At 51.1% G+C, this 27,422-nt stretch overlaps 1 protein-coding gene across 1 annotated transcript; it reads right to left on the reverse strand.

Annotated features, from left to right (window-relative positions):
- Positions 1-2,433: 2,433 nt before the first annotated feature.
- Positions 2,434-14,503, reverse strand: NR2F1 (nuclear receptor subfamily 2 group F member 1). The gene is made up of 3 exons (XM_053586723.1): positions 11,412-14,503; positions 8,468-8,995; positions 2,434-3,453 (listed from the first exon to the last, which is right to left on the reverse strand). The coding sequence occupies exons 1-3, from the start codon at positions 11,869-11,871 to the stop codon at positions 3,173-3,175; spliced, it is 1,269 nt and encodes a 422-aa protein (XP_053442698.1). The 5' UTR covers positions 11,872-14,503; the 3' UTR covers positions 2,434-3,172.
- Between the last annotated feature and the right edge of the window lie 12,919 nt (positions 14,504-27,422).

Here is a 27,422-nt window from a genome sequence, read left to right on the forward strand (position 1 = left end):
GCATGAAGGTGGGCTGGCGGCCACCCAGGCAGAAAAGGCTCCCACCTGCTCCACCACACTCTTGCCCAGATTCTGGCCACATCAACAACTGGGGACTGGGAGATACTGGACGCTGAGCCAATGCAGCGTGGCCACTACTGCAGCCTGCCCCTCTGTGTTATGAAGAGACCCCAGCCCCTCCACCCTGCACCTGCCCTGGGATGCCAGCACAGGTCAGCCCAGCCAGCAGGAGCCTTCAGATCATCAGACCCAAGAGGTAACTTCCAACTGTCAGAAGGCTTAACTTGTGGCTTAGATGCTGTGGCCTCAACTCCTAAACTTTCCCTTCTCGAGTTCTGTTTGGCTTTGCCGGCTCTTGCAGCCTGTCCAGCCCAGCAAGGGAGCCCGCATGACCCCTGAGTTCCTCAGAGGCTTTTGTCTCTCTGGATGAGACACACAGAGACCTCAGGTCACAGAAAGACTGTCTTTCTGTGTGTAATGCAGGCGATAGCCACCTAAGACAAATCCACTGCTCTTGATTCCCTCAGACGGGGATGGGAGCTCCCCTTGCTCCTCCCTTCTGCTCAGCCTCAGAGCCTCCCACTCCTATAACAGCTGAGGAGGGAGGCCAGGGGGCTAGGAAGGCATGATCTTCTCCCTGGGCCTCTCGAGTTGGCCCCAGGCACAGGCCCAATCCCAGGTCACTGGGATTCCTCAGACTAGGGGCAGTGCTCTGAGCCCCGTCCAGCAAACACTAAGTTACCACTGTCCCCTCTGGACATCGGAGGAAGCGCTTCATATCAGTCTCCACACTGGTCAGCTGTGCTTAGGCCTCCATATTGAAATTAATTGAAAAATACGTTTCCGAACTACGAAAATGTTTATCTGTTTTCATCAGAAGGATCACACTGTAATGAATATATTTACATCTCATTTCAAGAAAGGCAGGAAGATCACTGAGCTCTGGGAGGCACATGCTTCCCCTCCCCCTTGGAGCCCTAGCTGCAGCCCGCCGCACCCCATCGGGCAGCCAGGAAGGCTCCCGGATACATCCTGGGAAGAAGCCAGGGGTTAAACGTGAGCTCTCCCCACCACCTCCAGCCCTAGGTGTCCAACCTCCAAGGAACTCAACCCAGTCCCAACGATATCCCTGGGTATGGTGCAGAGGATTCTGCCTGGAGTGGGTGGAACCAGGGACCCAAGTGGCTCCACACCCCTCAGCCTAGCCGCCTTAGATCAGACCCATCTCCTTGCAGCCATGCTGCAGACTGTGGACCTGCAGTGGCTCCTCAGAGAGAGCATGGCATTGCCCATGCTGTGCTGCACCCAGAATATTAAAATACTCAAGCGGTTGGAGACTAGGAGCTTGTTAGCACATTTGGGGAGGGGTGGGGGCTGGAGACTTCTAGATAGCACATTGAAAGCAAAACATTGCCAGTGACTTCTGAAAGTGAAGCTCTTGCCTCATCCGGGGCTGTTTGGGGCTGAGGGAAGGGGGAGGGGTGAGAGGTGTTATTTTAAAATATCTGGCTTTATTAATACGTTAAGAAAGAGCTCCCTTGGCAGTGTGTGTTCTCGCAGCATAGCTCTGATCCTATAAAACATTCATGCTCTGAAAGCTGTTAGAGAGAGTTGCCCCCAAAACACACCCAAGGACAGGCCTCAGGGGGAGGCTTCTGTCCTCAAAGGGCCACTAGGGCCCAAATGCTGCTACTGGAAAGAACTTGCTCCAACCCAGCACCCTGACTCCCAGGGTCTGAATCCACACCCCTAAGTGCCACATGAGGGGCCATCCCTCTACCCACCAGAGCTCCAGGACCCTGGTGGGAACCCCTGTCCCAGGATCTGGAGGGAAGGGCAAACCACAGCCAGCTTTTCAGTGGACCATAAGGGGGAGAAAGGCTAGGGACTTGCAGAGTTGAGGCCCCAACTGTCTCTCAGTGCTAGGAGACATGCAGCTTCTACCCATGCAGGGCTCAGAGGTGTCTGAGCTGCCCTCTCTTGCTAACCTTGCATCTGGGCTCCCACCCATGTCTCTGAATCCTCTGCCGCTCAGCAAATTCCCACCTAGCACCAGGCCCCTAGGGTGCCTCCAGTCACTGAAGCAGGCTCCCCTCCCCCCCACCATGGAACCTCAGCTCTGCACACTACCCTGCCTACCCCAGTCCCTGTCCAGCTGCGCACAGGGCACCTGAAGTGCCCCAAGTCTCCAGGGGTCAAGACCAGGGCACTCAGCCCTCCCCGCAGACCTAGCCCTGTGGAGCCTGGCCTTCCACATTTCCAAAACCAAGGAAGCAGCTTCGTTTTAGAAAATGAATCTAGCCAATGTAGTCATGAGCCTTATAAGTTCTACCTCCTCCCCCCCGAAAATCCCCTATTCTACTAATAATTGAGGTGGAAATTAATCAAAGGCTCTCTTGCACTGATGACATCTATCAAGCAACCAGACACGAATTTTGCTAAATTCTTTTATTTTTGTTTAAATTTTCACTTCAATTTTAATTCTTGAAGAACAGCTTCGACAACATATATCGCACTCATTATAAGAAGCAAAGGGTTATATCAAAAATTATTAGTATAGAATGACAGAAAATCTGGTTTGGAACCAGAAAAAAATACAAAACAGATATAGATACATAGACACAGGACAATTTTTATAATTATCTGGAAAATGTTATTTTCCCCTAATTCTTGTTTTCTTTTTCTTTATGCGCATACGATGTTTAAATTTTACAAAAAATGAAAATAAAGACTAGTATTTTACAAAATGAATAACAATGTTCAGTGTGTGTGTGTGTGTGTTTCTACATAGGATTCGGTCCACTTCCATATGTGTTGTTTTCTGTACAGAATATATCCACATCCGTCCACAATCAATCCTGGAAGGTCCATTAGTCTCCTTCTGTTTTATTAAAATTCTCATGGTCCTCTCTTCCAAAAACATTTTTTTCTTTTTCTCACCATATACAAAGTCCTTTTTTTTCCTTTTCCAGCGCTCACAGATCTGATCCTAAGAGTCTCTCTTCCCCATGCTTTGCAGCTTAGATTGCATTTCTGCAGGGTGCGCTGCTCTTGTCCCGGCCTCCCCCCTCCTGGCCTGCCGCACCCCGTGTCTCAGTGCCTTTGGAGTCGTTGGCCCAGGCGGGTCCTCTGAGTCTCTAGGGGCTAGGGGCAGGCGGGAAGTGCCCCACATCTAGGAGCACTGGATGGACATGTAAGGCCAGTTGAAGCTGCTCCCGGACAGCAACATATCGCGGATGAGAGTTTCAATGGGGGTTTTACCTACCAAACGGACGAAGAAAAGCTGCTCGATAACGGAGGAGGACACGGTGCGCAGCGAGGGCAGTCGCAGCAGCAGTTTGCCGAAGCGGCTGGGCTGGTTGGGGTACTGGCTCCTCACATACTCCTCCAGCGCGCACTGCGACTTCTCCTGCAGGCTCTCGATGTGGGCAGCATCCGACAGGCCACAGGCGTCTGCCCAGCAGCCACAGGAGGGAGAGACAGGGAAAGGGGGCACAAGGTTAGGCCAGTGAGCAGCAAAGGCCCAAACAAGCCAGTTTTTTAAAGGAGAAAAGGAAAAAGAAATAGAAAAAAAAAGAAGAAAAGAAAAGAAAAGAAATCCACTCCTCCGTACCTCCCTACTTCCTTCTTTATAATTCCCTCCCCTCAGCACCCAATATAAAAATAAATAAATCAATCAAACCCCCTCCAAGCCTAGGGGAGCTGGAGAAAGGAGTGCACACAGCAGAGGCAGTGAGCTCTCTGTACCTTTTGTTTTTCCTCTTTCACCTTTGGATTAAGTATAATATACACTGCTGGAACCATGTTTGTGGTGTGTAACAACCTGTCCTTGGCCTGCAGGGGAGCATCTTTCTGTTGTGCTCATTAAAGGGGGGGCTTTTGCCCCTCTTGCCTCTGATTTTGGGTTATTCAGGACCCTTGAAGAAATATGCAGCCTGGAGGCAGATCTGAAAAGATTCTTGGAGTCCCCTGTTAAACCCAAACGACCCTAAGAGAAACCTCAAGGAGAACCTAGGTTGTGTAGTGAACAAACACATGGGAGGGGTGAGGGGTCATGAGCTGCCTGGGATCAGACCAAGCCCCTGCTTGAGCAATGTAGGGTTTGAGATTCACTGTATATGCAAGCGAGGACTCTGCAGCAAATCCTCCACGCGGGTGTACACTTCTATCTGTGCCTTAGATCAAGTAATTGAAAATTGGTCACATATTTGTAAGCTGTGAAATAATCAGGAGGAATATGACTCAGTTACTCCAGGCTGCTCAAGGGAGACATCTTCAGTGATCAGGCACAAAGCTGCTGCTGCCTCAGAACTGGGGTGATAGGGACTTAAGGGGCAACTTGGGGGAGATATGCTTTCTATGGCAGCAGCATGGAAGAAAAAGGCATCGCCACAATGACAGCATCTCAAAATCTGTGTGCTCATCTCAGTGTGGACCAAGACCCTTCTTGCTGCTCTAAAAATATTTCAGGACAGCAGATTATTCTATATCAACTAACTAGAAGCAAGCAAACAGAGGGGAAGGTGGAATCAGAGGAATGGAGTAAAGGCTTCCTCTCCTAGTTCAAATACCTATGTTGTTTCTTATATTAATAATAAATATTTAAAAACAGGAAGATCACAGAAGAACCCTTAGCCAGTGAGGAGGTTAGCTAGACATCAAAGGCAGAGTTTGCTAATATATAGATCTGGGAAGAAATTCCTGCATGGCAATGCCCCTGAAAGGACACTGTAGAATTATGAACGGGCAAGTGTGACTCTAAGACAACACAACAAATGATTCAAAGCAAAACCTGTGTCTGCTGAGTTTCGGAGCTTTAGGTCTTTATATTTCAAGAACTGACATTTACAAAGCATTTTAACACCTTCATCTATAGGACTATGGCCTCCAGCAAAAATACAAATAAAACTAGCCATAATTCAGGAACTTCTGAGGCAAGTCCTCTTTGACCTCAGACACAGACTAGATTCTTCTCAGATGTCTAATTACTCCAGCCAGTCAGTTGGGTACATCCACGCTGGCTTGGCTTGGGAAGGCAGTGAGATTTTATGGCTAGCAGGGTCAGGATAGGAGCTCTTTGGGACTTTGCTGCTTAGAGAGGAGACCCTGAAGTTTGCCCTTGGCCCTGCTTGCTGTCCTGGCACTACTGAATGACTGCGATGGGGACAGGGACGCATATTTACATCTAGCTTGCCTTACATGCACTGTCAATTCATTATGGTATGGGGATCACTCTCAGCACTAGACAACACAATCTGAAAGTGACTCACTGATATCCCAGCAGGTTTGTAAAATATATCCATATGCCATCCCTTCAGGACAGTAAAATGTTTATCTTATATTTACAATTAGGGTTCCCAGAGTACAAGGTCACTTCCTCACTTCCGAATAGTCCACTCTAAGGGAGAGAAGTCCAGGGAAGTCCTGCGTGGGCCCTGGGCTGGCTGCTTCCATTTCTTTCCCTTTTTGGAGGCAGGATGCTTGTAGCTGGACCTGACTGCCAGGTACCAGCCAGTAAGCTCTGTGGCCCCTCTCCAGCAGGAAAGGGAGTTCTGGCCTGGCTTCTCACTCGGGGTATTCACTCATCCCCTTGCAACAGGATTCCCCCAACTGTGGACAGAAGGTTTGAGCTCTCAGATCAATTGGGGGATTGTATTGACAAAGCTAGGTGACCAGGGGGTATCATGCAACATATATTTATGCTCCTTGAGTTATATCCCAGATAAGAAAATGAGGCAGAATGTGCAAAATCCATGTCTCACTTTTTATACTGTAGTGTCAATGTGGGTACTCTCAATATTTCTTCTACAGTGCATGGAAAAGAAATTATGTAAATAAATAACCATTACTGCTCAGGCCCTCCTGGCTTAGCCTTTGTAGTGCAGAGAATGTATTTCATGTTGTGCATTCAGAGGAGTTTAGTGTTCAGGAAATATAGATGTAATCAGCTGCCATAACTAGAAATCAAAGTTATTATTGTGCCGAAAATGGATTTATTGTATTTATGTTAACTAGATGGTTCCTTTCAGAGAAGGTCTCATTTATTTGAAGGAATATTTAGGTATATGAATTAATGAATTTTTTAAAAAGTAAGTTCAGGTCATGACCTAGTCCTTGGATGCTGTCCAAAATATTAAGGATTAAACATACCATCCGGAGGCCAAATGTGAACACCACCACAGGGGACCCCCATGCCAGCTTCAAATACTCAGCCAGAGCAAATCACATTGGACAATATGTCTAAAACTGTCTTTTCCATCATTCAAAGTTTGCTTAAAAGTTGGATGACTTTGAGAAGGCTTCCCATGAATTCCCTTCTGGCTAGCAATCAAAACAAGTTTAGTCAAAAGTGGAAATGTGTTGTATGGAGGAGGGGGGGGGACTGAATTACTACTGACAGCTCTATTTCCATTTTCAGATATTCTGCTTGCAATTTTCCAACAAATAAATTTCTTGTTCACTTCTAGGCACCCCTTGCACCTTGAAGACTTACTTGGTCCAAGAAACTTCTTTGGAAAACTTTTTAAAGAAATACTTTTCACAGGAACGTTTTAGGATGAGAAGTTAAAAGAAAAGCATGAATAATTCCAAAATGTTTCTGCAGTATATACAGCCTTCCTCACCTCTCTCTGGGAAAGGGCATGAGATTAGCTAAGTCAAGGGGGTTCAAAGATTACCTTGGGGGGAACAAGGAAAAGGGAAGGGAGACCTTTTTTGAGAAGACCTCTGTCCAACTCCAACTCACATTTCTGCATCAAGACACCTCACTGGATGAGATTTTAAAACCCCAGCTCCCCTGACACTGGCTTGCTTCCTGATGAATTTGGCTAAAGAGCCGGGGAATAGTGAGCCAGCCAGGCCCCAGGCCTGCCAGAGCTAAAGCAGCCTGGTTGTGCTTCCCAGCCTCTTTGTCACTTTTGAAAAACACGTTTCCATCAAGAATACTTATTAAGATAAAATGCATTCAAACACCACGGAGGCTATTCAAGAAATCTTCCATTTGTTTTAAGGTTTACACTTTATCCTCTTGCAAAGAATAACTCCCTCTCTCACTAGCAGACCTGCATTTGCACTGGAAGTAAAAGGGGGGCAGTCCAGTCCATGGCTCTGGCTCTGGCCACCCTGCATACAAATGAGATGCTCTTGTCTAAATAAATTATCTGCTGTTCAGATCGATATTAATACTACATTTGCTACATTACAATATTGTGCAAATTTAAGAGTCATTTTAATACAATGTAAATACGATTCTTCACGCATGAAAGCCAAGAAATATTGATAGATTATACCGTTGCTTACTGTTCAACAAGGCCTTGGGTAAGGAAATTTGCCATCTCTGCTCAAGAATGGTTTTAATTTGGCCTTTGGAGGGTCTAGCTCTAGGATAGATTTATTAGGAGAGTTTATTTGTTCTCCGAATGGAGGAATTACAAACAATAGTGCCAATAATAGTGGTAAAACTGCGGCTAACCCTACTTACAGTGGGCAAGACCCAAGAGCGGGTCTAAGCAGCTCTGTTCCGGCCAGAGTCCTTTCTGGCTTTGTTTATATTCCCCCTCATTACCTGCTGTCCCGGGTGTTTATATGTTTCTCTCTTGTAGGTTACAATAATAAAAGGCGGGCAGTGTTCTCAGAGGCTCAGACCAGAGCCCTTCAAAGGCAACATTAATACACTTTCCTGGAAGTTAATTTGAACCATCTATCATAAGAGAAATTGTTAACATGCACGTTACCACTGCCTACACTTAATTTGATATTTTTTTAAAGCACCCTGTTAAATTTTCAGTGTTCAGATGTTTTGCATAGCTATGAAATTTATCTCCGGGCCGGGAATCCTCCCATACTTGCGGGTTCCACAGTATTGCTTTTGTTTTTTATCTTTCTTGTTTAGATCGAATCCGTTTTTTACGACCCTCAATAACCTCAGCAACTGCAAACACGAATGGTTTCCGATAAGGGAAAATCAGGCAGTAGTAAAGCAGGATTATTTATGATTTATTTGCACGGATTCCTCTCTTTCCCCCTTTCTCAGTGTCTCTGTGTCCGGAAACTCACCCAGGGAGCGCGCCACGCAGGGGGAGAAGCCACATTCCCACGTCTCTCCCTTCCCTCTCCTCCCCCAGAAACGCAGAGCTCTGGCTCACACGTACGCACCCTGCACACACCCCGCACACGCGCGCAGCCGGATCGCAGCCCCGACTCGCCCTCCGCACACGCACCCTCGGCAGCCCAGGCCCAGCGCCCGCGCCCCGCGCCGCCTCGGCGTCCCACGGCCGCGCTCCCAAGATGGCAGCGCGCTGCCGGCTGCGTCCCCGGCGGGGGACCCAGGCCCGGGCCCGGCCCAGTGTCCGGGCAGGGCCCGCCCCGAGCGGCCGCGCGCGGCGCGGGAAACGCGGACGGCCGGGCCAGCGGCCCCAGGCCTGCGTCGCCCCCGCCGGGCCTGCCCTCCCCGCGACCGCAGCCTCACCTGACGTAAACAGCACGATGGCTTTGAGGCAGCTGTACTCGGCCGAGTCGACGTGCAGCGCCTTGAGCTTCTCCACCTGCTCCTGGAAGATGCGGATGTGGTCCATGAAGGCCACCACGCGGTCTGCGGACATGGGCGAGGCGTGCAGGCCCGCGGCGGCCAGCAGCGGCGCCACATGCAGCGGCATGGAGCACTGGGCCGCGTTGAGCACGAACAGCTCGCTCCAGGTGAGGCGGAGCAGAGACACCTGGTCGGTGATCTGCAGATCCGGGAAGAAGGGGATGTTGCGGGCCCACTCGACGGCGCTGAAGAGCAGGCGCGCGGCCAGCTCGCAGATGTTCTCGATGCCCATGATGTTGTTGGGCTGCATGCATTGGCTGCCGTAGCGCGACGTGGGGTAGGGCTCGGCCCGCAGCAGCAGCGAGATGTAGCCGGACAGGTAGCAGTGGCCGTTGAGGGGGTCTCCGTTGGTGAGGGCGTACTGGCCTGGATTGGGTTGGGTCGGAGGCATTCTTCCTCGCTGAACCGCTGACAAAAAGAAAGAGAGAAAAGAGGCAATGTGCATCCAGAGGGCTTGCGAACATCGCTGCGTCGCAGCGCACCCAACACAATACAGAAACTCCCCGCAGCCACACGCTCCCCGCGCATCTTCTCTGGCTGGCTCTCACTCACGGCCCACACCCGGAGACGCAGAGGAAGGCCCTCCAGCTCCCCAGCTCATGTGTCCAGCCACCGCCTGAGCCCCCTGGCCACCTTAGCCCCTCCAGAACTAGGCCTGACTTCAGGACCCACGGCCTGGCAAGGCCAAAAAAGTGCCACCCAACCCCTCGGTCACCAAGAAGGAAAACACAGATAAATGAAACCCCACTCACTCCTCCAGAAAGAATAAATCAGGGTTAAAAAAGAAAAAGAAAAGGTGAAACCAGAGAAAGGTTGTGTGTGGTTCTAGGCGAATGCCGAGCGGCCTTTTCATTTGGAAACAAGCAGCGCTTTGCTCATAAATGTTTCCATATTCTTTTAAAATGCTATAGAATTATCCTTAAAAGAGACACAAGTAACAAATCCTACTAACCACTTACAACTTTTGAGTAGAAAACAAGTATTCTGCACCCCTCCCTTCTCCCCTCCTCCCCCTCACCCCATACAAAGTTCTCACTAATAAAAACAATAGAAAATTTAAAATTTTCAAGGAAAAATGTTAAACTTACAGTAGCCAAACATTATTGGAAAAAGTGGGAAATATAATTAATGTCTGTCCTGCGTGGTGCCACTGCAACCTGCAGCCAGCTTTTGCCCAGTGAATGCACGAGCTTTCAACTGCAAAAACACTGGATTCATTAACCATCTGAATGCAAAACGTAAGCATGCTTTGAGTTCTTAAAGCTGACCAAAGTTTTTTTTTTTTTTTAATGTGTATGTTTTACTTCAACAGTGCCAGCATTTTAAATTGCCATATAAACAAAGACAACTTTAGGAAAAGTTAGGGCTACTGAACTCCCCCCCCAACAAATTAATGTAGATATGTCCATGCCCACGTAGCTGTCTTATTTCAGGTTGTCCACTGTTTTCTCAAGTTTGCTTTGATTCTAATATTAATGCAGGTTCCAGTGCAATTTAAGCTCTTGAGACATAGTGGCTAAAATACTTTTTTCTATTTATAGTTTTGAACTTGGCAGTTATTTTTCAATTAAGTCAGAGCACAATTCAAAGTTTTTTTTTTTTCAGATGCCTACAAAATCTCCCTGGAGCTAGAAATGAAGTCATCATATTTGTCTGCTCCTTGAGATCTGAAGGGATTCAATTTCTTTTCTTGTGGCATATAAAATATAATTTTAAAGTCAATTACAAGAAGGAGTAATCTGCAGTCTGCAAAATTGACTGGTTTGATAATTTGACTATAAGACATCTTTAATGATTGTCAGGAGATAAACTTTAACTGTAAACTGCTAAATATATTTATAAGAAAAGCATCTCTTGCCACATGAACATGAAGCATATCCAAATACAACATCAAAAGTTGTGTTAAAAAAACCAAACCCACACAACACAGGGATTAAATGATGTGAAGCTCATGCCAGCTGCAGTCTAGGCATTATGGCCAAATCAGAAGGATTGGTAGGTAAATGCCGTTGTAAATTGTAATTTGTATGCAGTATTTAAGCAGAGGGTGGAGTTTGACGAAGAAATAAAACGAGTATCATGCTTTAAAAAAAATGACACAACTATGAAAGCACGGTTCAGTCACAAACTTTCCTTTCAAAGTAGAGGGGTGAAAACAAGGCCACAGCTCTGGAGGAGGCGGCCCCAGCTCCGTGAAGAGGAGAGGGAACCAGTGAACGGGCCAGAAGCCCCCCTTCCCCCCTAATTAGACCTACAAGTGCAATAAATCTCACTCCTCTTTTTCCAAGCTAAGCTTCCAAAAGGATGATGGCAGCAATGAATCTACGGTTCAGGGTACTCCAGCCCTGGCCCTCCCCCGTTCTAAATAAAGGGCATGAAGAGGTGGAGGGAAAAGTGGGATGAAAAAACACAGAAACAGAGTTTTCTGGTGAAATAAGCACTCCTCCCCAAGTTCATGCCAGCACAGCCCCAAGCATCCTCAAGCACACGCGGCGGGAAAGAGACAACACACACCGAGCACATCCAAGACAGAGGAAAGGAGGGGATTTTAAGCCAAAGCTCACGATCCCAGGGACTCAATCCTGAGCAGGCAGCGGGCGGGGTGGGGAGCCAGGGAGAGGAGCGCAGGCCAGGAGGGGGAGGCAGCGGCAGCGAGCTGGGGAGGGGGGGCACTGGGGGAGGAAAGCAGCGGGGAGAAGGGGAGCTGGGACAGGCCGGGACCACAGGAGCCCCAGCCCCACACAGCAGCCACCGGGGCTAGAGAGAAAGAAAGGGCAAGGGAGGCGGGTGAAGCTGGGGAGAGAAGCAGAGAAGAAATATTCACCTTCCCGCCTCATGCCCACTTTGAGGCACTTCTTGAGGCGGCAATATTGGCACTGGTTGCGGTGGTGCTGGTCGATGGGACAGTTCCTGTTGGCACGGCATGTGTAAGTTAAGTTCCTGCGGACGCTCCTCTTGAAGAAACTTTTGCAGCCCTCGCAGGTGAATTGGCCGTAATGCTTGCCGCTCGACTTGTCCCCGCACACCACGCACTCGATGTGCTGCTGGCTCTGGCCCGAACCCGGCGGGCCCTGGCCCTTGTCCCCCGCCGTGCCGGGGGTGGCGGGCGCTCCGGGCTGGCCCGGGGTCTGCGGCGTGTGCGGCGCTCCCGAGCCCGCCTGCTGCTGCTGCTCGCCGGCGCCGCCGCCGCCGCGGGCCGCCTGCGCTGCGGGGTTGGGGCCGCCGGGGTTGCCCCCGGCCACGTCGTCCTGCGGATCTCGCCAGCTGCTAACTACCATTGCCATATCTTTGGGCCCAGGGAGCGCTGGGGGGAGCCGAGCTGCTCGCCGAGGGCCGCGGGGCGCGCGGGCGCGCTGGGAGGGGAAGGGGAAGGGGAAGGGGGGAGGGGGAGGGGGCGGGGGGCCCGCCGGGCGCCCCGGGGTCGCAGGAGCCGAGCCCGAGCCGGGCACCGGCCGCTGCCTCCGCCGCCGCCGCTGCCGCCGCCGCTACTGCCTTGGCCGCCCCGCTGCTGCTGCGCGCCCGCCCGCCCTGCTGGCGTTTTGTTGTGGTTCCTGCTGTTTTCTTTCTCTCTTTTTGCAGCCCCCCCAGGCTCTCAGGCTCCCCCCCAACACCCCTGCTCCCCTCGCCCGCTCCCCCCGCGCTCCGTTCCTGGGGGGGCCGCGCTGTCCTTCCCCCCCTCCCCACCCCCCGGCGAGCAAGCTCCCTTCTCTCGCTTTTTTCTTCTTCCCCAAGTTGCAAAATCAGAAATGGCACAGGCGGCAGCCGGGAGCGGCGCGGGGCGCAGCGCCGGGGGCGGCGGGCATGGGCCACGGCGCGCGCACACACTCGCCCTCCGCCTCGCCCGCACCCCCGCGCACACACACACTCGCACACACACTCGCACACCCGCGCCCGGCGCCCGCCCGCCCGCTGGCCGCTCGGGCTACGCGCAACGCGCGGGCTGAGCCGACATAGAGGAAGCCGGCGAGGGTGGAGGCGGCGGCGGCGGCGGCAGAGGAGGAGGTCGCGGCTGCAGGCGCCGCTGGAGCTGCCGCCTCAGCCGCTGCGGCGAGAGCCGCTGGAGGAGCCCGGGCCCGGGCCGGAGTCCGAACAGGAGTCGAGGCCGCTGCCGGAGCGCGAGCGGAGGCCGGGGCCGTCCGCACCGCCGCTGCCGTCCCGGCGGGAGCCCTCGCCGGGCTTGGGAGTGCTGGGAGCGCGGTGAGCGGAGCAGGGCGCTGGGCGAGGCTGCCGGCGGTGATCAAGGCGCGCGGGTGTCGGGGGGCCAGGTCCAGGGCCGGACGCAGCCAGCCATTCAGGAAGACAGCGACGGAGAGCGGGAGGCAGCCGGCGAGGAAGATCACACACTTTGCTCTTTTTGTTGTGCGGGTGGCGCCGGGCTCTCGCTGCCTTCTTCTTTCGGGAGGTGACGGAAGGGGGAGAAAAATACAGGATAATTCACGCCGGCGACAAATTCACAGCGAAATAGAAAAAATAAAAATCAGAAGAAAATAATTGCCAAAAAAAAAAAAAAAGAAAATGAAAAAGCGAGAGAGACATCCAAAGTAGGTCGAATAAATAATCCTCTTCTTTCCCTCTTTCTTGCTCCTTCTTCTGCTTCTTCTGCTATAACACACAGAGCTAGTTAAAAAAACCCTGGAGATCGCCCAAAAATGTTCTTTTTTTAGTATTTTAAATAAGTGCTCTTCAGCCGGGAACCAACACCCTCCCTCCAAAAAAAATCATATATGTATAAAATAACGATAAGAAGAATACGAAGGGGGTGCCTCCTCCTCCTCCTCCTCCTCCTCTTTTTTTTTCTTTAAGTTTAGCCCTCTCTCTTCTGCAGGAATGGAGTAGAAGGGAGAAAAAGGAGAGAAAGAAGAAGAAGAATGGGGGAAACTAGTAGAATATGTAAGAAAAGAGAAAGGAGAGAGAGAAGAGAGGTAGCAGAGAGGGGGAGAGAGAAGAGAGGAGGGAGAGGGGGGTGAAAAAGAGAGGAGAGAGGAGAGGAGAGAGAGAGAGAGGAGAGAGAGAGAGAGAGAGAGAGACCCAAAAATTGAATGCGTTTAAACGGGAGGACTCGCAGAGCAATGTTTCCGAAAGGGGGATCTGCGCGAATGTCTGTATATAGTGAACTTTGACACTACTATTGAAACTGACACGTTTCTATGGAGATCGCTGCCTTATATGGAGCTCGTGTCAAGGAGCCAAGAGAAGGGCTGCTGGCAACTGATAATCAAAGGCGACTGACTGGTCAGAGCCCTGAATCGGGGGGAGAGAAAATGGGAGGCTAAGGTTAGCCAAGCCTCCTGCACGCCATTGGTTGGAGAGCCCCTCCCCCTCCTCTTTTTCTTTCTTTCTTTTTTTTTCCCCTCCCTCTCAGCTACCTACAGACTGGGATGGCTTGGGGAGGAGGAGAGAAAGTGAGGGAGGGGTGTGCTTCTGACAAGCGCAATTTACATTGAGATCGCCCTGCGCTGCTATTTACTCTGAGACCTGATTAGTATGGGTCGTCTATGGACACACACACACACACACACACACACACACACACACACACACATACTCCAGAGGGGGAAGGGATGACGAGAGGGAGAATTCCTTGCGATGGACCAAAAGAGAATTAGAAGGGAATTATTTCGATTTCTTCTGAAAAGTTTTTAAAATTAATTTTATGAGCGCGAAGAGTACAATTGAAAATGTTTGAAAAATATTTTAATGGGCATGAAACCCTCATTTTAATGATTCGTGAAATGTACTGGGTTTGGATTGTTTTCTTCCTTCACACAGAAGCATAATCCAAGTGTGTATTCCACTCATCTTATATTCTTTTTGGAAACAAGGTAGGGTCTCTCTGTTTTTCCAATCCAAAGTATGTCTTGGTTTTAAAGGTTTAATTACGACGAGCACACGCCTGGAATCTGCAGCTATTCGATCCGAATCAATGATTTCTATTCCTCCCAAAGAAGATTTTAAAAATAAACTTTCCAATCAATTCGATATTTCCTTCATTTTTTCCATCCCCAGTCTGTTGCAAACTACAAACAATGCTTCAATAATTATTAATAAAACAGTAGTAAGTCCTCATGTTGTTGCGCGCGCGAGGCGGGGGGGGGGGATGAGGGGCGATTAGTGTGGCCAAGTCAGTCCCAGGAAAAGAGCAAACGACCGAGAAGATGGAGAAGGGGAAGGTAGGGTGGGAGAGAGAAGAAGACAGAGAAGGAGGGAGGGAGGCAAGTATGAGGAGCAGGGGAGGAGTAGGGGGGACTAGGGGTGGGGAAGAGAAGGGAAAAGGGAGGAGGGAGGGAGGCGGAGAGAGAGAGAGAGAGAGGAAGAGAGGAGAGAGAGAGAGAGAGAGAGAGAGAGAGAGAGAGAGAGAGAGAGAGAGAGAGAGAGAGAGAGAGAGAGAGAGAGAGACCCGGTTCGCGAAGGTGATTGGTCGCAGGAGGAGGGGCGAGCCGGAGGAGCGGGTCCCGCCGCGGGGCCTGCAGGAATCGCTGGCTCTGGCTGCCACCTAGCGGACGGGAGCCGCTCCCGGGCGTCACACAGCCGGGTCCCTCCTCCCCTCCCTGCAGGCAGCCTGTGCCTTTTCTCCAAACGAAGACAGTACTTTGAAAATTCTTTCAATGGATTTTTTTTCCTTGAAAGATCGTACTGGGGGGAAATGATACTTCTATTAGTTACATATTCTCCAATCGCATCCTCGCACCCCCCCTCGTTTTAAGATCGCTCCCCTAGGCAGGCTCAGGCTGGCGCGGCGCGGCGCGCAATGACAAAGCCTCCGCTGCCGCCGCCGCCGCGGGTGGGAGCCCCGCTCTCCGGCCGGCCGCTCGACTCCGGAGGGCGTAAAAGTTTTTCTCAGCTCGAGTACTCCCAGATCCAACACGTCCTCAGGTAAAGGTGGAAGTAAATGGCCACGCTATATTGACAGAGGTAGGGTTTTTTAAAATACTCCTTCTCACTTTAAGTCTCACCAGGGAGGGGTTTGGGAAGCGCTGCGTGTTTGGGGTACGTTTCGCGCTTCCCGGTCTCTCCACCTACAAGTCGAGAGTCTGCGACCGCTTAGTGACGGGCGAAAAATTTTAGAGAGCGGAATAAAGGGTTTCCCAACGCCTGCCCCTTAGCCCCTCCAGCTCGAATAATGGAAAGACTGTCAATGCACTCCGGAGCTGTGGCCCATTGTACGCAGCTGATGGAGAGCAGGCGACTGGGTGGCAGGGGCTCCTTGCTCTCGCCCCTTGTCCAAATAAAGGCGCAAATGCGCTCACATCTGCTGGTCAGTTAAAAGGTGAAACGAACACGATTCAAATAGACCAAAGGAAAAGAAAGTCTTTCTATATACTCAATTTTATTTTCCATACAGTCAGAGGCAGGGATTTGAGGGACTAGAGGAAGCAGGCAGAGAGAGGAGACAGGAGAGAGAAAAAGAACTCGGAGAGAGACAGAGAGTGGGAGAGGAGGCGAGAGCCAGTGCCAGGGAACCGGAGGCCCACTGGACGCCGGGTCCGCTGGCCCAACCGCCCTCGGACCCTGGACTGTGCGTCGTGGGCACCAGAAGCGAGACCCAGCCAAATCCTGCCCCACCAGGCAAGTAACGCAATGATTATCGTTTCCTTTGAACTTGGGCTTGGTAACGTGGGCAGGCCGGGAGTCTTGACCGGAAAAGCCTGGGAAGGTCGGGTCTGGGGAAGAGGCCGCCAGGGAGGGACGAGGAGAACTTTCCGCCGGGCTGCAGAGGGGCTACTCTCCCTCGGCCTCTCTCCTGCTGCGGCTCCCAGGCAAGGAGCGCGGCTGCGGCGCCTCCCGGGAGGTGAGGATCCTGCCAAACAAGCAGGGGTCCAAATTCAAAACAGGTTGCCCCCACCCCCACTCTCCATCCCCTAACTCTCCCCCAGCGGGCAGCGGCTGCGGGGGCCGGCTGGGAGCGGCGAGTCGGCCCTTCCAGCTCCGAGCCGCGGTGGAGCGGGCGGCGGAGTCCGGCCGGGCTGGCCCTGAAGCCCGCGCCTTGCCTGGGTGAGGCCGCGACCCGGCGAGCTCCGCTCCTGCCGCCCACCTGCGGGCGCAGTTTGTAACGCTGTCCCCTACAGTAACGCGATCGATGGCTGCCTGTCTATGTGGCCGATACTGTCAGCGGATTAAAAGGCACTTCAAGCTGCTCCCCCGAACCGAGAACCCGCGGCGGCGAGAGCGCGGGGATCCGCAGCCCAGCGGCGGAGCCAGACTCCTCGCGCGGCTGCAGGCGACCTGGGAGCTGGGAGGGGGTCGCCTCTCGGGGGTGGGGACAGAGGGTGCGTGTGTGAAAGGAAGAGGCTCAATTAAAACCCACAGGAGCGCTTTCCTCCCGGCTGGGCAGGGGCGCGCGTTTGCGTCAGAGGGCGAGCCGGGCGGGCGCGGAGGGCGGGGTGGAGTGGGGGGCGACTCTGGGGACCGCGCCCGGGGGCTGGGTGGGCTCCGGAATGAGGTCGCCTTGCCCAGCCTGGCTGGCCTGGGGTCAGGCCCTGCAGGCAACGAGCAAGGCAAGGCGGGAAGACTGGCTGAGTCTGCCAGGGAGCCGCGGCGCCCACCCGTCCTCATTGTGAGAGCTCCTCGCGCCCCCACTGAGCTTTCAAACTTGAAAGAGGCTCCTGGATCCCGGGTGACCCGCGGGCGGGGGCAGGGAGTCGGACCCTGGAGGCCTCGGGCGAAGCTGCGGGCTGCTCCGGAAGGAAGGGGGAGGGTGCGGCCCCGCCCTAGGCCCGGGATGGGGGTGGGAAGCTGTTGGTGGTGGAAGCAGCGGAAGCCCTGGGCTTTTCGTAGAAGAGGAGCGGCTTGCGCTCCTTTGGGGGCACATGTGCCAACTTTCTGTCGAGAGAGGGGGCGGGGAAAAACCGAGGCTTTTCGAGGAGGGCGCTATCCCCTTGTGGGACTCTTCTGGCCTGAGCGGGACTTAGGGCTCAGTTTCTCTTCCGGACCCTGTGCTCCCCAACGGTTTGCACACCCCTAGGGCACTCCACTTGTGCTCGCAGCCCCGCTTCCAGCAAAAAACGGTCTACTCGGAGGCACTGAGGGTTCAGCCTGGTTCCTGGGGAGTCCTTTCTTCCTCTCTGCAAGGCTGTCGTTTGATACTGGTCCTACTTGGCGTTCTCGTTCTGGGCCTAATACAACCGACACTCACCCAGACAATAACGGTATCTGTTATCGTTGGGGAGGGGACCTAACACAAAAGTGACGGTATTTTTCGAAAGCACCTCGCTTCCCCAACTGTGAAATCCTACACACGTGTCTAGGCGGCTCATCTGCAGGAGCAGAAAACGCGATTGCGATTTCCAGTCTTCTCTCACCCATTCTCTTCAGATCTCTCTGCCTCCCTTCTCTCCTAGGCTCTACACGCCGCATTTTAAACCCAATCTGGACGTGGGTTTTGGACCTAGATCCTCTATGGCCCTTGCCTCAGCCTCCTACCCTTGGCTGCCAGGCAGGCCTGCTGGGCTCACCCGTCTGGGCTCTCTCCAGGGTGTCTTTCTCTCTCTCATCCTGATTAGACAAATCTGGGGACTGGCAGGGCCTCCTCCAGGCCTGGGCTCCAAAGTCCTGCCCTCTCCAGTCTTCTCTACCTGCCTGGTCCCCACAGACTGTTCAATGCACAGAGGTCTCCAGTGTGGTTCCCCCACAAGGCAAAAAGAAGGTACCCCTCTGCTTGAGGAGGGCATTTAGGTTGTTCGCTTATAATACTCCTTTTGGGCTGCTAGAATCAAGGCTCAGCATTAATTCCTTTTTAAAAGACCTGCCACACAATACTTGATCTCTCCCAGCCGGACACCAGCAAACAGTTGTGATCTGGTGGGAGCAGAGCAGCAGAGATCTGTGGCTGCACATGGTTGCCTTGCGTTTAGAGGCTGAATCTAAGCGGGCTCTAGCCCATTAACCCCCACTACCCACAATGTCTTTCTCACTACTGAAGGCTGAAACATTCTTCACTTAATTGTGAAAATATCAATATTTTAAAAGCCAAAAGTTATTCATTTTGGCTTTTTGGTAAGTTACACTGAACAAAGGTGGTCTTGTAAAAAACATTTTCTATATCTAGTTCAATAGGACCCTACAAATGACTAGATATGTGCAAAAATTCTCTTTTATACATCTTCCCTACCCTCAATCGTTAAAAACGGTGTTATTCTGTTTAGAGAGACTGCAGAACAGAAAAACCCTGTGTTATCAAGCCCATTTGGAGAGATGAACATGCCTGCAATCACTGGTGGAAAGGTCAGTACCTCCGTCGTGCTGCAGACCTTTCCCAAAGAGCTTATTTTAAAGGTGCTGAATCAATTAGTCTCCCCTGGCATGAGATTAAGGCCAGGAAGAACGTAGTGGAAGATGTGTTTAAAAGATCTTTTGGAGGAAAGGGTGTAGAGAGGCACAAGAATGCCCACATGTTTTGTCATTATTAAAAACCAAAACCAAAATAAACCAAAACTCAGCTTATCTCAGAGATATCTCCTTCACTCCCAAGACTGAACTCCGTCTGTAGTGTGGCTGCCCACCTGTAAAAAGTTTTTCGTTTGTCAAGATAAAAACAAGGTGGACAGGCCCAGCCGAGGGGCAGGCTTTTGCTGGATTGCCTGGTCTTAGTTTGCTCACGTAGTTGAGCAGGATCCAGCAGGCTCTATCACTCACTCCAGCACAGGCATTTCTTCTTTGTCACCTTTGGGTTGAAATGCTCAGAGATAAGTGCCTTTACCTGAGTAAGAGGTTTAGTTTTCTATCTCAAACCTGAGTAAGAGGTTTAGTTTTCTATCTCAAACCTGACATTTAAAGTACATGTTTTGGAAAAAGAGATAAGGGAAGAACTTCCTCTTTCTTCCTGGGCCATAATAAGAGGGCCCAGGAGGAGCAGCTGTGGGGGGATGGCAGAAGAGCAGGCACTGAACTTTGGATGCAAATCAAGGCTTTTTAGAGAACAAGTGACTGATCATTCCTCAACACACAAGTGAAGTCAGAGCCAAATATTTACTTTTTGTAAAAATAAAGTCTTGGCTACCTATATATATATTTATGCTATGCAAAAAGAAAGAACTAGACTTTTATGTTATGAAATGTGTTTATTTTAGAAGCCCAACTTCAGTAAATAACTACATGGACATTTTGCTGGGGAAAATGGGTTGGGTTTAGATGAAAGTTGAAGTTTTGAACCGAGTTTGAAGCTGGTTAGAGTACCCTGACAATACAATCAAGTGCACTATGTAATCATTTCCCTTAATAGTTACCTGTCAGAGCACCTACTTCTTTTAGTACAGGATTAACCCATCAGAAGTAGATCTGAGTCAGACATTGCACCAACTAAAGACTGCTCGAATATGTTTATTTTTAATGTCACTTTCTTCACTGTGTATGAAGTAAACTAGTGGAAAAGTGTTGGCTCAAAAAGCTAGCCGATCTGTTGGTGTTACCAGTCATGCTGGTACCTATCAGAAACTTGATCTAAATAATAAATCCAACATCCTCTTCTAAACTGTCAGTGGAAAGATATGTTTATTACAGAGTCCTCCAACACTGAGGGGAGAGGAGGTTTAGGTAAAGTTCAAATGAAAAAGAATGAACATAGCATACCAGTGATAAAAGCCACACGGAGCAGTAATTATACTCTTTGTCATGATATGTATATTTTATTTACCCATTTCAGAGGTGGTAAATAAACCTAACCCTTCTTCAGGGTTAGTTAATAAAGTATTCCAAATGCATGGTCTAACAAAATTCAGAGATAGTTCTATGTTTTATTGTTAACCCCTTGCATGAAATCTTCTGAAGCTGAAAAGAGAAAGTAAAGGGCTTTTGTGTTAGTTGATCCTTGGCTATTCCAGGGCTCAGGTTGGTGAGAAAGGGACGAGGAGGTCACTTGAAATCTCCTTTTATCTACTCTTATTTTCTCTCTGGATCAGCAACTTTGAATGGACATCATCTAATCGCTCTTAATGGAAAGAAACTATGGGAGCAACAAAAATGCCTTTACCCCAGAAGTGAATACATGCGTGTGGACAGCTAGCTGAGCTTCCATAGAACTGAAAACCCTGCACACATGTGCTTAGGGATTTTTCAGGGTGCATGAATGTATATGTAAATGTTTCCCATACACTCTGTGTGTGTGTGGGTTGATTGGATGGGTTATTTCACCTATACATTTGAGAATGCACACTTAGTATTCTCTATCAAGTCCAGGTAATAATTTCCGATGACTGTTCCTTCAGCTTTTTTATGCTTTCATGCTCCTGGCATATTTAAGCTCTGAAGAAAAATAAAACAAATAATTGAGGACACAATGGGCAGCCTTTTAGAAGAGTCATCTTATTTCCTTTCTGTTTTCAACTGGAAGTTATACTGATAGGAGAGTTTCTCTGTGGGGGTGGTGGTGGTAAAGATTGTGCAACAGGTGGGAGGTGCTGGGGTAAGAGAAGACCTTTACTTTCAATATCTCCTCAGGATTTTTTTTCTTTTTGGTATTGCTTGGAATTAAATTGGTTAAAACACAATAAATAAGTGGAAAACAAGAGCCTGACATTAGTCAATATAAAAGTTTTTCTTGCTATAGATAGACGTTCTCAAATCCTTGAAACTGAGGAATTAATTATAATTTGTTTTGAAATTGGAATTATTTTAATAAGTCTCATCTGCTGGGAAACACCCATGAGCGTGTTAAATATGACCGATTATTCAGTAAAGGACATTTGATTTCTAGGACTGAAAGTTTAACCCCTAAGCAGGGGATGCCTCCTCCCCGGCCCATGTTCTTCTAAGTAAAATCACATTGCTCCCAGAGCTTGTGACACTTTAATGTAAATTCCTTTAAGGGAATACTGTGTTACCAGGACTACAAGTTCCCAGATCAACCTGCCAGCCTCACTGCCTCTGACTCCAAATCGCACAGACCCTGGGCTGTCAGGGCTGGGACCTTGAGCACCACCCCCTCTGCGCTGCCCCAGCCTGCCAAAGACCCACAGTTCTTAAGTTCGAGGTTGGGTGGGGGAGGATTAATCCCTCTTTAACTCTTCTCCTTCCCACCCTCAATTCTGAACCCCAGCGGATACATTTCCCCAGGTTGTCTGTGAATAGGAGCGTAGAAGACGCCCTGTCCAATAAAGATTAAATTAAGTAGAAGAATCCCAGCCGCTGGATATCTGGGAGCTCCGGTGGGGCGTCAAACCGACGTTTTACACATTTTTTCCACTCACTGTGCACAAATCCTGGACCTGTTGGACTTAACTTTAGAAAGGAAAGAAAACAGAAAAAATAAGACAAGAAGGAAAGAAACAAGAAAAAAGCAAAGGAAGTCACTGAGAGAAACCCCAGTTCCAAGGGAGAAGTGGATTTATGCTCAGAGCGGCTGAGGCAGAGCTGGGCTTTCAGACTTTTCTAGTCTTTTCTTTCCTCAACCATTCTGAGAGTTGGAGGTTTCCTCTGCCCTCCCCTGCACCCCAGGGCTGAGGACTTTTCTGTGGTGGCCGTTTGAGTCCACGTTTATCCCTTAGGGAGACAGTGTGGGGGCCAGGGTCCTGGCTATCAGAACCCAGTGGTCTCCTCTGTGGTGACTTTCTTTTTGAAATAAGGGTTTTGGTAGCAGGACCTGAGCAGTTTTCTTCAGTTACTACCCAGCAGGAGAAACAATGGTTTTCTCTGTCTGGGCCGAGTGCGTTGGACACTGACCTTCAAGCTGAGTCCGGGTCTGGCGCCGGCTCTCCCGGGAGCCACCCGGGCCCTAACATATCAGCTGCTCGCTCCCACCTGCTCCCCTAGTCCCTGGACGCAGGTTTGAGGGGCAAAAGGCAAGTCCCTTCCTGGCAAAGGCTTGCCCATGCCAACACGACACTGAATAAATTAACCTCAAACCAGCTAGTTGGGGTGTTAGTAGTTTAGCAGGACTAATTGCAGACAATGGAGCTGAAATGACTTTTCCAATTAGCTGCTGGTTGGAGTTTAGTTGGAGGAACTGTCAGCTCCAAGGATCGGTAATTGCTTTATTGCTCACAAAACTATCATCTATTTAGAACATATGTGCTAATTACTCTGGATGGGCGTAGAAAAAGAGACCATAAATCTAATAGCACTTAAAAAAGTCTATGGTGCTTGTAAGGAGCCCCAGTCCCTTGCACGTTCCTCCTGCCCAGGTTGGCGTGACAGATGTCTGTCTTTCAGGGAGGCACTGACGGGAGGCTCTGGTCAAATCGCACGCTGGAGAGCCAGCGTCTGGAGCGTGCTGTGTCGAGGCGATAAATCACTGTCATCAAAACCATTCCCCTCTTTAGCCCAGCACTTTTCATTTTCGCAAAAGATTACTTTAGAAATCTTTTAATTGGATTATGCTGGGAAATTAATCTCCTTTAGCCTTGGCTAAATTTATTGTGGCCACCGATGGGGGGGAAAGCCCTGTAACTGCAGTCAGGGCCGCGTCCCCGTGTGCCCTCCAAGGTCTCCCAGCTGCGTGTGACAGTCGTGCTCCAAGACCTCAGGAGTGACTAGAGTGAGAAATGGTGTAACGATACATCTGGGCAAAGGCTGCACAGGTCCCCATGAACCCCCTTTGTCCTAAACGCCACGTTTCTGTTCGGGATACCCTAGCTCCACATCCAGCAACCCTACGGCATCGCGCCTTTACCCACCAGGGGCTCTGGGGCCTGCTGCAAGGAGTCCAGGCTGGAATGGCTGGAAGAGGAAGCGGGGTGTGTCGGGGGAGGGCCGCCAGCCACACACACTGGTGTGCCCTCTCCCTCCCCCCGCCTCTGGTCTTGGGCCGGGAGCTGGAGACTCGCGAACGCTCTCCAATCTACCTCTCTGCGCAAAAACGCACAGCTCCTTCATGGCTTCTTCCCAGCACAACTCCGGAGACACTTCCCCTTGGCGTGCGTAGAGCTTGAGGTCGGGGATCTACCGCCCTCCCGCTCCTCCTGACTCCTCTAGCGCCGGCGTATTGTGGCCTCTCTGTCCAGCGCGGTCACCTAGCACACAGCGCTACTCGAGCAGTCGCAGGAAGCTGAGGATCTGGCCCCGCTGGCCGCGCCTCTCAGCGGGTGATAACAACATCTGCCTGAAACGGGATACCTACTTTTGCAGCTCAATTTAGTTCTTAATAGCGGCCTTCTGAATTGTGGTTAATTGAGGGGGATAAAGGCTTAAGGACTTGACGGGGAGACACCAATGATCGCTTAACATGCTGTTAAAAGAACAAGCACCACCCCAAATACTCGCGATTCATTGCTGAGTAGGGGGGAAGGCCGAGTTGCGGAGGCTGGAAAAGCGGCGCCGGTGCTGTTCGTACCAGGAGGCGTCAGTGAGTAGTGGTCCCTGCCTCGAAGCGCCCAGACACCCGAGAGCGGCCAAATCTCACAGCTCAGTCTGGCAGGGGCTTGTGGTGTGGCTGCTGGGAGGAGGGAGCCGGAGCCTGGAGGATGCAGTCCCTCCCTAGGCTCTCCCACTGTATTACCCTTCCTCTTCCCAGGGATGGATGCCCACAAGCCGGGCGCCTCCTCCCACTACTCTTACCGGCTAGACTTGAGCGACCGTTTATCCAGCATGAGGAAAATGGTCAAGTGTTCTGCTGGGCGGTAACGGAGGAGGGCAGGGATGAACTGTCGGGTCCACCTCAGGCCCTAGTACTAGGACAGAGAGGCAGGCGCCTGTGTGTGTGTCCTTATAAACAGCCTCTAAATGCAAAGCTGGAGCACAGCAGCCCTGGCACGTGGCCATATTTAGGCCACGTCTGCCCAGAATCCTGGGGCAGTCATACTGGGATTTACTTGCACTGGAGCTGGGTCCCACCTCCCCGTCAGAGCAGCCCTTGGCCCCATCCATCAGACATCGGCTCACAGTTTTCTCCTTAACACCTTCCCTTTACCTGATTTCCCTTAGCTGAATTCTGGCTGAATGTGTCTAAGTCAAATGAAGGTTTTACTCCACGCAAGCACAAGCTTAGATTCGCACAAGCGCTTAAATGTAAAAAAAATAAAAAAATAAATAAAAAAAATCAGATCGCCTTTTCTGTTTGCAAAGGGGAACCCTGTCCGGGTGTGGGCAGTGTTGTCCCTAGCAGGTTTTGCCAATCTTCTGTTTTACAGTTTGGAGAAAGATAACCTCGATGCTTCAGCTTTGAGCTCCCTCTGGAAGTGGAAGGAGAAATGACTCCAGTCGTCGTCCATATTTTTATAGCATTGAGAAATCACAGGTGTTTAGGTTGCTGCAGTGGTCTGCCTTCGTCCCTGAGCACACATAACACAGATGAAAGAGCCCTAGAAACTAACTTTCTCCCAACCCTCTTGGGATGGAAGGTGGGGAAGTTTCAGAATGAAGCGTACGAAGAAATGCAGTTGAGTTCGCACTCAGAGAGCACGCCACTCTCGAGTGTGGGGTCCTTCCGCTGACACTATCCAACCTCATCTAGTGTGGTTCTTTCTACCATCTCTGGGGCGGTCCAGTTCCCGACTCCTCCGCAGCCCTAGCCAGGGAGGATCATGAACTGGGCCTCCAAGGTCGCGGCCTGGTCTTCGGGCACTTTAGACTCAGGAATAAGGTCCCGGGAACAGATCTACTCCCTAGCCAGCGATTCCCGCTCAGAAGCTTCCCACACCATGTGGAGCCCGTGATCTGATGGGTCTCCATCACGGAGGGGCCCGAGGCTTTCCTGAAGGCCAGATGTCTTTGGGCCACCGCGGGCTGCAGTGCCTGTGGCGGCCCCTGGTCCGCCCGAGCTTTCAGATCCACGGGGCCCCAGCGCTGCAGGCCCCCAGCGCGGCCCAGGAGCACCTGCCCCAGGTCGGGCCCGTCCCCTCCGCAGTGAGCTGCCCTTTCTCTCCAGTGTCTGTCTCCTCACATCCCTCACCCAACAAGGGCGCTCCCTCGCGTGTGAATTATTCTCTCTGCGAACCTGGATCCCACGAATGGGCCCCTCGCACGCCCCCCGATCCCCGGGCGCTGGGGTCCCGCCACCCTGGGATCAACGTCTCCCGAGCAGCTCCCGGAAGCGAGGCCCACATCCGGGCGCACGGCCTGGCGCACGGGGTCGGCTGCTGGCGCTCGACGCAAGTGCGGCGCCCCGCGCGGCGGCGGGGTCGAGACCGCAGGGCCGCGAGCTGGCGCGTCGTCGGGGGGCTGGAGGCCGGGCTCTCTGCGGCGCGGGCCGGCCGCTACGACCAAGTCCCCGGCCTGCGTGGGGGATTCAGGAAGCCGGGCCCCGGGGTGGCGCGCTCTCCGGACCAGGGGCCCGCGCCGGCTGTTGGCGCCCCCTGGGGCCGGCGCTGCGAACCCCCGGGGGTGGGCCTCGAGCCTTTCCAGCGTCAGGGCCCCAGGGTCCAGCGGAGCGGCTTTTGCACCTCTGCCCCCAGGCTGAGGAGCTGAGCCGGCAGTTTGACCCGCCTCAGCCAGCCGGTCCTCGTCAGGTGTTGGGCTGGGAGGGGTAGGAAGCAAGGCCTGGGGTACCAATGGGGACCCTTAAACCCTATGTTCTATTTTAAGGAAGAGCTTGGATTTAAGAAGCTGGAAAGTCAGTGGGAGCTTACTTTGTAGCCTTTGGCGATTAACAAATAAAACACATTTATAGGTCTGGAACAGCAGAGAGAAACTGTGGTGTAGTTAGTTCATTAAAAAGATCTTGGGAGACCATCTCTCAAGAGTTTTTCCAGAGATTGCTTTATAATCTCTTAATTTAGAGAGTTGGTATGTACCGTGCCACTTTTCATCTACTGAGTAGTGTCTTCTTTCAGACAAGGATTGAGAAACGGAAATGCCACTATCCAGCCACATTGGTGTGGGGACTGATTGCAGGGGACTGGGGCTCCAGATGTTGCGCGAGAGACGCTGCAAGTGTTAGCAGGTAATGTGGAGAAGAGTGACACTGTTAACAGAAAGCTTCTAATTAACAATGACTTCATTTGATTGGAAGGATGAAAAAGCCTTTTTAAATCAATCCAGATTCACTGGCCTAAGCTCAGCCACTTTATAAATCCGGAGCCGGGTTGGGGTCTGCTTTCTTTCAAAGATGTCATCTTAGAGGTAATAGCATAGGTGAAGTCATTTGGTTACACTGTGGAAACTTTTATAGTGCCTTCTTTAGGAATTTAATTCAGTGCTTCTTCATTTGATTAGGAACAGACTGATTCCATCAACTGTGCTCTCCATGTTTAGAAGCAGGACTGCTTGAAGCAATTAGGTTCACCAATTAGCATAGTTTTACTGACCTCTGCAGCAGCACCTCCACTGCTCCTTATCCATTCCTTCAAAGTCAGGGAATAGCTGGAGAAACAACATGCTTCCCAGGTGTCCAGTTTGGGGAAATAAGCCCACAAGCAGGGTAGCACAGCAGTACAAAAAGCTTTCTAATAGTCCCAGAGTGTTTGTTTCAGCAACTTTGGTGGATTTTCTGATTCTGGATCCTATAATACCTCTGCACTTTGACATAGCCTTTAAAGCCTCTCTCCTTTGGTTGTATTTTGAAAGAATTGCTTTTAAGAAAGTACATTTTTCTCACTTCTCGTCTGTCCTTCTGTATGCCAATGATGCTGTGGAAAATTTTAGATTCCAGTGAGAGGAAGTCATTGATGAGCTCCTTGAAACCCTGTTAGGTGACAAGGTAAGGGCTCAAGTGTGTGTGCGCCTCAAAACCTATGAGAGGCCAGGATGGGTGTGTGAAGGTTTGCCTGTCCCGCTGTCCTGCAGCCTTTTTCACTGTAAGCTCAATCAGCTGGTGGCCAACATCTTTAGTAAGAGCTTGTGGCTGTCAGGGGTAGTGAAGGGATTAAATTTACATGGCTATGTAAATTTCCTCTTTCTTCCTCTTTCTCTTACCCTCCTAAAATATTATTTCCCTGTAAGTTTCACTAGATTAAATTGCTGACAGTTC

This window comes from Nycticebus coucang, chromosome 1, assembly GCF_027406575.1.
Source record: "Nycticebus coucang isolate mNycCou1 chromosome 1, mNycCou1.pri, whole genome shotgun sequence".
Taxonomy (NCBI): domain Eukaryota; kingdom Metazoa; phylum Chordata; class Mammalia; order Primates; family Lorisidae; genus Nycticebus; species Nycticebus coucang.

Excerpts from the sequence above, each read along its gene's own strand:
- NR2F1 (XM_053586723.1), bottom strand. The coding sequence starts at position 11,871 with ATGGCAATGGTAGTTAGCAGCTGGCGAGATCCGCAGGACGACGTGGCC. Across the intron at positions 8,996-11,411 it reads AGTGGGCATGAGGCGGGAAG|CGGTTCAGCGAGGAAGAATG; the intron begins GTGAATATTTCT and ends TCTTTTTGTCAG. Across the intron at positions 3,454-8,467 it reads CATCGTGCTGTTTACGTCAG|ACGCCTGTGGCCTGTCGGAT; the intron begins GTGAGGCTGCGG and ends GCTGCTGGGCAG.